At 32.4% G+C, this 8503-nt stretch overlaps 2 protein-coding genes across 2 annotated transcripts; both read right to left on the bottom strand.

Moving 5' to 3' along the window:
• LOC110654983 (F-box protein CPR1-like) lies at positions 1-1347 on the bottom strand. Its single transcript, XM_021811135.2, has one exon. It carries the CDS (start codon positions 1345-1347, stop codon positions 1-3), a length of 1347 nt encoding a protein of 448 aa, XP_021666827.2.
• A 4241-nt stretch (positions 1348-5588) lies between these two features.
• On the bottom strand, positions 5589-6760 carry LOC131182401 (F-box protein CPR1-like). Its single transcript, XM_058151948.1, has 2 exons — positions 6684-6760; positions 5589-6408 (listed from the first exon to the last, which is right to left on the bottom strand). Exons 1-2 carry the CDS (start codon positions 6758-6760, stop codon positions 5589-5591), a joined length of 897 nt encoding a protein of 298 aa, XP_058007931.1.
• Between the last annotated feature and the right edge of the window lie 1743 nt (positions 6761-8503).

Below are 8503 nucleotides of genomic sequence, written 5' to 3'. Positions count from 1 at the left end.
TCATTCTGTAGAAATGGACTCTCCCTGTGCTTCTTCCTTTGATTCTTCATTTGCTTCATCAATTACTATCTGTGAATTAGAACTAGATGCAACCTCCTCCAATATTTCATTTGCTTCGTTCAGTATAGTAGGACTGTCCGCAATCTTGTTCCCTTTACTGTTCTTCTGCAAGTCCTTGTCTATGCCACCATGAGAAGCAGAATGCTCATTTGAAACCCCATTTGCTTCATCGAGTAAAACAAGACTCTCCACTAAAGTGTCCAAATAAAAGGAGCGTGCATTGCCCAAAATTTCAGTGGCCGAGATTTCTTCTGTCTTTGGATCATAGAAAACTAGCCCTCCAGCTATGTTTGCCAATAGAACCTCACCACTTTGCCTAAATGCAACTAACCTTCGTATCCCTGCCAAATGTGAAATATTGAAAAGATTGGTCCAAGATCCTGGAACACCATATTCTTTCATCTTCCAAACTGAAAAGCAGCCTTCCTCAGTCAATTTCGTAATAGCAACCAGCAAAAGTGATCCATCAGAAACTGCAACATCAATAAAGTGATATTTCTTAACCAAACAATCTGGTACCTCCATTTCCCCAAACACCTCTTCTCCCAAAGAAAACGACACAATCGCATTGCATGCACCAGGCCCATTAGGTGGCTTAGTGGCAACCCAATGACAAGTTCCATTCAGAAAAGCAGACGTTGAGAAATCAGCGATAACATATTTCAGATCATTATTATCAACCTTTCTCCAACCCCTACTTCTCAAACTGTAAATCTCAACCAAAGGCGGAATCTTATCAAATTTAAAATTACTATCTGGCAAATACACTATTCTCACAAGCTTATAATCATCAGTAGCGGAATCAAAGCCAAACCCAAGTAAGTGTTTATAGAATCCATGTGAGGTAAACGTAACATTAGGACAAGGAATGTTAACAATCTTTCTAACACTAGGGTTCCATAAAGCAGCTCCATCAGTGTATTTGCCATAAACACCATAAGATAGACAAAAGACCCCATTACAAGAACCCACTATATCAACAAAACGCTTTAAGTCTTTAAATGGGTAATCAAGTTCTTCAATAGGGTTTGCAGGGAAAGACTCATCTGGGTATAGCAAATAACGCACATTTTCTTTAAATGGCCAAACAAGTTCTCTGGTGCTGTAACTAAAGAAAAGTATTCCACTGTTTCTTGCAGCGGTTTTCTTGAGATGGTGGGCTATGAAAGAAGGGTTCGTGATTAAAGAGTACCAAGTCTTGGAAACGCACCTGCATATGAGGATTGATTTCACTGGCAATCTTGACAAAATTTCTTCCAGGAATTCTCGAGTCAGATGATCAGACATTTTTCTTTTTGTTCTTCTTGCTGCGTCTGCTCCGTTTTATTGAGCTATGGATCTACTGGCTCTGAAAAAATACTAGGCCTGCTGAGAAGTGGCTTGCCCCGTTCAATTTATGGAATTGGCGGGAACAGTTATCGAGCTAGAGTGTTGAGCTGGCAATGTATAGTTAGGCAGCAGTTATATGTTTCTTCTAGTAATTTCAAAATATTTTTTCATAATTTTTCTACACAAATTATTATATTGAATATTAATTCCAAAATAAAAATATTATTTAATATTATTATTAAAATATAAATATTTTCTTTTAAGGAATTGAAGAAGTAGAAATTCAAATAAAACTGAGAGGAATTCTAGAATCTGATCGAGCATGTAATTTTTAATCTGATTTTGTTCTAGAATTGTAGTTACTGCACATGTTCTTAGTTATTAAACAAATTTTAAAGGCTTACGATAAAATAATTAAACAAATAAAATCCTCATTTTATTATTTTATATATTTGTTTTTGTTAATTTAATATTGAAGAAATTTTTAAATAAAATGAAGGTTTTTTTTAAGATAGAATAAATTATTATTTAGTTCTGTATTTTAATAAAACTAATTATTCAGTTTTTATATTTTCAAAATATATTATTTAACTTTTATATTTTACTTCCATTAAACTATTTAGTTTCTCTATTAATTTTTTCGTTAGTTAATACTGATTAAGCTATTATTTAATCTTTTTATTTTAGTAAAATTAATTAATTAGTCTTTATATCTTAGAAAAATATATTAATTGATCTCTATAATTTGACTCTATAAATTATTTATTCTCATAATTATTTTTTATACGTAAATTACCCTAATTCTTTTCTTTCTCATTCTCTCTTCAAAAAAATAGTATAAGCAATCTACATAAAAAAATTAATTTTCTTAAATTTTTAAATAATCAATGAAAATTATTTCCCAGCAGAGAAGCACACAAAAAAGATGCATTCTGCAGAAATGAACTCTCTCTATGCTTCTTCCTTTGATTCCCCATTTGATTCATTAATTAACATGTGTGAACTAGAAATAGATGCATCCTCCTCCAAGATTTCATTTGCTTTACTGTTCTTCTTCAAGTCCGACTTGTCTACACCCTCAGAAGAAAGAATAATGATCCTTTGAAACTCCATTCGCGTCATCACCCTCAGAAGCTTCCTCTTCTGTAAATTCATTTGCTTCACTGAGTAAAACAAGACTATCCACAAAAGCATCAAAGCGTACATCGCCCAAATTTTCTGCATCAAAGATTTCTTCTGTCTTTGGATCATAGAAAACTAGCTTTCGACCTCCTTTTGCCAATAGAACCTTACCATTTAGCCTACAAGCTACTAACTTTCGTATTCCTTACAAATGTGAAATATAGAAAAGTTTGGTCCAAGATCCTGCAACACTATATTCTTTCATCATCCAAACTGAAAAATCCTCTTCTTCTCCAATCAATTTCATAAAACGAACCAGCAGAAGTGATCCATCAAACACTGCAACATCCATAAAGAGATATTTGTTAACCAAACAAATCTGGTACCTCCATTTCCCCAAACACCTCTTCTCCCAAAGCAAACGACACAATCACATCGCCTGCAACAGCCCCCTTTTGTCGCTTAGGGGCAACCCAATTACAAGCTCCGTTCAGAAAAGCAGACGTTGAGCACTCGGGGATGGCATATCTCAGATCATTATGAACCATTCTCCAACACCTACTTCTCAAACTGTAAATCTCAACCAAAGGCGGAATCTCATAAAAGTTAAAATCACTATCTTGCAAATACACTACACTCACCAACTTAAAATCATCAGTAGTGGAATCAAAACCAAACCCAAGTGAGTGTATATAGGGTCCATGTGAGGTAAACGTAACATTAGGACCAGGAATGGCAATAACCTTTCTAACACTAGGGTTCCATAAAGCAGCCCCACCAGTGTATTTGCCATAAACATCATCGGATAGACAAAAGACCCCATTACAAGTACTCACTATATTAGCAAAACGCTTTAAGCCTTTAAACGCTTTAATCCGATGGACATTTTTCGTTCTATCCTTTTAAAAATATAATGGAATTTAGTTCTTTACTCTTACGAAAAGAAATTGAATAAGAAAAATAAATAGAAAAGAAATGAAAGTAAATCTAATCTCTCCCATAAATTATTAAAATATGATAGAATTTTTTGAAAAAAAAAATTATACTCTCTTTTATGTTTAAAGATATTTAATAAATATAATATAAGTAATACATTTATTCTCCTATTTCTCTTTTTTTTACTCTATTTAGAAGAAAATACTTTAGGTCAGTTAAGAGGATTTGAGAAATGAAAATTTTCTTTTATTCTGTTTATTTCTCCTCTTTCCTCTTCTATTTTTATTTTAATATCTAAATAAAAGATCAATATCGGAGGAATTAAATTTCTTTTCTTTTACCTTCCATTCATATTCATCAATTCAAACAAAGGTTAGAGTTCAAATTACATATATTAAGAAACAAGCATAAAATAGAAAAAAAAAATAATAAAACATCTAATTTCATTGATTCAAATCTCAGTATCTAGTCCAAAACACCATGCAAATGTACATTCTAACATTCAAAAATCAGATGGGCAGACCTAATCATATGAAAATATGCATTGTAATGGAGTCTAGCTGATCAAGATTCAAGACTCAGAGCTTTTTTTTTAAAGTTGATATTAAAATCTAATGGTAGAACTAAATTTGCAATCACAAAAACTCGATAGAGGCTCCATTAAGCTTATGTACGATAGAGCTACAACCACTACTAGTTCTGGTCCACACTAGCACATGAAGACCATTGATTTGAACATCCAGTTGCTGGAATTTGATAAAATGTGTGCAGGAGAATCATGCTCCCCAAGACACCATTTGCTTCATTCTGTAGAAATTGACTCTCCCTGTGCTTCTTCCTTTGATTCTTCATTTGCTTTATCAATTACTATCCGTGAATTAGAACTAGGTGCAACCTCCTCTAAGATTTCATTTGCTTCGTTCAGTATCATAGGACTGTTGGCATTCTTCTTTCCTTCACTAATCTTCTGCAAGTCCTTGTCTACGCCATCAGGAGAAGAAGAAGGCTCCTTTGAAACTCCATTTGTGCCATCATCCTCAGAAGCTTCCTCCTCTGCAAATTCATTTGCTTCATCGAGTAAAACAAGACTCTCCACTAAAGTGTCCAAATAAAAGGAGCGTGTATTGCCTAAAATTTCTGTAGCCGAGATTTCTTCTGTCTTTGGATCATAGAAAACTAGCTCTCCATCCACTTTTGCCAGTAGAACCTTACCATTTGCCTAAATGCAACTAACCTTCGTATCCATTCCAAATGTGAAATATTGAAAAGTTTGGTCCAAGATCCTGGAACACCATATTTTTTCATCATCCAAACTGAAAAACACCTTTCCGTAGTAAATTTCATAAAAGGAACCAGCAAAAGTGATCTATCAAACGCAGCAATATCCATAAAGATATATTTCTTAACCAGACAATCTGGTACCTCCATTTCTCCAAACACCTCTTCTCCCAAAGCAAAGGACACAATCACTTCGCTTATACCATCCTCCTTAGTGGCAACCCAATGACAAGCTCCATTCAGAAAAGCAGACGTTGAGCCCTCGCGCATGACATATTTCAGATTATTATCAACCTTTCTCCAACCCCTACTTCTCAAACTGTAAATCTCAACCAAAGGCGGAAACTCATTATAGTTAAGAGTACTATCTTTCAAATACACTACTCTCACCAACTTATAGTCATCAGTAGTGGAATCAAAACCAAACCCAAGTGAGTGAACAAAGGGTCCTTTTGAGGTATAGGCTAATTAATTAAATGAAAATACTTAAATAATTAAAAAAAAAACACACATGTAAATTTAGTCTTCCCACAGCTTTTCATTTTCATTTATAAATATATTTTTCATAATATCATGCTTTTCAAAAGACATAGGCTAATTAATTAGTTTTACTAAAATTAAAAGATTTTACAGTAATTTGATTGGTATTAAAATTTATTAACTTGTAGAAACTTTAACAAAAATTTTCCAGAGAGACGCATTTATTCATATATGCAAGTATCTATGCATGCAATTATTAGGAACTAAATATGTACGATACGGCTACTTCTGGTCGAAACTAGCACAAGAAGACCATTTGCTTCATTGTGTAGAAATGGACTCTCCCTGTGCTTCTTCCTTTGATTCTCCATTTGCTTCATCAATTACAATCTATGAATTAGAACTAGAAGCAACCTCCTCCAAGATTTCACTTGTGCCATTATCATCAGAAGACTCTCCACAAAAGTATCCAAATAAAAAGAGTGTGCATTGCCCCAAATTTTTGTATCAAAGATTTCTTCTGTCTTTGGATCATAGCAAACTAGCTGTCCAAATAATTTTGCCAATAGAACCTTACCACTTTGCCTAAATGCAACTAACTTTCTTATCCATTTCAAATGTGATTTAAAATCAGGAATATGGAAAAGTCTGGTCCAAGATCCTGGAACACCATATTCTTTCATCATCCAAACTGTAAAACAGCCTTCCCCAGTCAGTTTAAAAGATGCAACCAGCAGAAGTGATCCATCAAAAACTGCAACATCCACAAACTGGTATTTCTTAACCAAACAATCCGGTACCTCCATTTCTCCAAACACCTCTTCTCCCAAGGAAAACGACACAATCGCATCGCATACACCAGGCCCATTAAGTGGCTTAGTGGCAACCCAATGACAAGTTCCATTCAGAAAAGCAGACTTTGAGAAATCAGCGATGACATATTTCAGATCATTATTATCAACCTTTCTCCAAACCCTACTTCTCAAACTGTAAATCTCAACCAAAGGCGGAATCTTATCAAAGTTAAAATTACTATCTGGCAAATACACTATTCTCACAAGCGTATAATCATCAGTAGCGGAATCAAAGCCAAACCCAAGTAAGTGTTTATAGAATCCATGTGAGGTAAACGTAACATTAGGACAAGGAATGTTAACAATCTTTCTAACGCTAGGGTTCCATAAAGCAGCTCCATCAGTGTGTCTGCCATAAACACCATAAGATAGACAAAAGAACCCACTATATCAACAAAACGCTTTATGTCTTTAAATGGGCAATCAAGTTCTTCAATAGGGTTTGCAGGGAAAGACTCATCTGGGTAGAGCAAATAACGCACATTTTCTTTAAATGGCCAAACAAGTGCTCTGGTGCTGTAACTAAAGATAAGTATTCCACTGTTTCTTGCAGCGGTTTTCTTGAGATGGTGGGCTATGAAAGAAGGGTTGGTGATTAAAGAGTACCAAGTCTTGGAAACGCACCTGCATATGAGGATTGACTTCACTGGCAATCTTGACAAAATTTCTTCCAGCAATTCTCGAGTCAGATGATCAGACATTTTTCTTTTTGTTCTTCTTGCTGCGTCTGCTCCGTTTTATTGAGCTATGGATCTACTGGCTCTGAAAAAATACTAGGCCTGCTGAGAAGTGGCTTGCCCCATTCAATTTATGGAATTGGCGGGAACAGTTATCGAGCTAGAGTGTTGAGCTGGCAATGTATAGTTAGGCAGCAGTTATATGTTTCTTTGTATATAAACAATAGAAGATTCTGGAACAGTTACTCTTTCTTTATACACATAATTTTTTTTCTTCTAGTAATTTCAAAATATTCTTTCATAATTTTTCTACACAAAATATTAAATTGAATATTAATTCCAAAATAAAAATATTATTTAATATTATTATTAAAATATAAAGATTTTCTTTTAAGGAATTGAAGAAGTAGAAATTCAAATAAAACTGAGAGAAATTCTAGAATTGTAGTATGTTACTGCACATATTCTTAATTATTAAATAAATTTTAAAGGCTTACGATTAAATAATTAAACAAATAAAACCCTCATTTTATTATTTTATATATTTGTTTTTGTTAATTTAATATTTAAGAAAATTTTAAATAAAATGAGGTTTTTTTAAGGTAGAATAAATTAGTATTTAGTTTTGTATTTTAATAAAACTAATTATTTAGTTTTTATATTTTAAAAAATATATTATTTAGTTTTTATATTTTACTTCCGTTAAACTATTTAGTTTCTCCATTAATTTTTTTATTAGTTAATACTGATTAAGTTACTATTTAGTCTCTTTATTTTAGTAAAATTAATTAATTAGTCCTTATATCTTAGAAAAACATATTAGTTGATCTCTATAATTTGACTCTATTAATTATTTACTCTTATAATTATTTTTTATTTCTAAATTACCCTAATCATTTTCCTTCTTATTCTCTCTTCATAAAAAATAGTATGAGCAACCTACATAAAAAAAAAAAAAAAATCAATTTTCTTAAATTTTTAAATAATTAAGGAAAATTATTTCCCATTAGAGAAGCACACAAAAAAGATGTCCAAAAAATTAAAAATTTAATTTTCACGTAACAAAATTTCAATTTTTATTGAGGAGTATACTTTTTAAAATACTGTATTTTTCAAAATATATAGATAAATTAATTAATTTCACTAAAATAAAGAAACTAAATAGCAATTTTTTAAAATACAAGATCAACTAATTGATTTTCTTAAAATAAAAAGACTAAATAATAATTTAAATAGCATAAATATTAAAAAATTTAACAAAATGACTAAATAATTTAACAAAAAAAAGTAAAATATATGAACTAAATAAGTGTGTGCATTAACTTTATACTAAAACAGGCTATGAGTATTCTGAAACTCGGTATTTAGTCTAGAACACTATGCAGATGCAACACGTATGTTACATAACATTCAAAAGTCCAATGGAAAGACCTAATCATATGAAGATATGCACATGAAATGCTGTATTAGGGCCTAGTTGATCAAGACTCAAGACACAGAGCTATGCTTCAAAATGCTAGAACTAAAGCACAAACTTAGGTGCTAAATATTTTCCTTACCACAATGAAACTTTAACATCCCGTCAAAAGGAATTAATTTACAAATAACAGAGACTTGTTAAAATGCTCCATTAAGCTTACATAGGCTGCTGCTGCTACTCTGGTCCATATATGCTAGCACAAGAAGACCATTTGATGTCCCAAATTATGTCCAAGAGGGGGGTGAATTGGACTTTAAAAACAATTTTCGGTTCTTGCTCAAAACCTT

This window comes from Hevea brasiliensis, chromosome 8 (genome assembly GCF_030052815.1).
Source record: "Hevea brasiliensis isolate MT/VB/25A 57/8 chromosome 8, ASM3005281v1, whole genome shotgun sequence".
Taxonomy (NCBI): Eukaryota; Viridiplantae; Streptophyta; class Magnoliopsida; order Malpighiales; family Euphorbiaceae; genus Hevea; species Hevea brasiliensis.
The sequence above is the reverse complement of the archived record's forward strand: the minus strand, read 5'-3'. Positions and strand labels throughout refer to the sequence as shown.

Bases quoted from the DNA above. Each gene is read 5' to 3' on its own strand.
- LOC131182401 (XM_058151948.1), bottom strand. From the start codon at position 6,760: ATGTCTGATCATCTGACTCGAGAATTGCTGGAAGAAATTTTGTCAAGA. The intron at 6,409-6,683 runs GTGCGTTTCCAA...TGTTTATGGCAG, and splicing joins AAGTCAATCCTCATATGCAG to ACACACTGATGGAGCTGCTT.
- LOC110654983 (XM_021811135.2), bottom strand. From the start codon at position 1,347: ATGTCTGATCATCTGACTCGAGAATTCCTGGAAGAAATTTTGTCAAGA.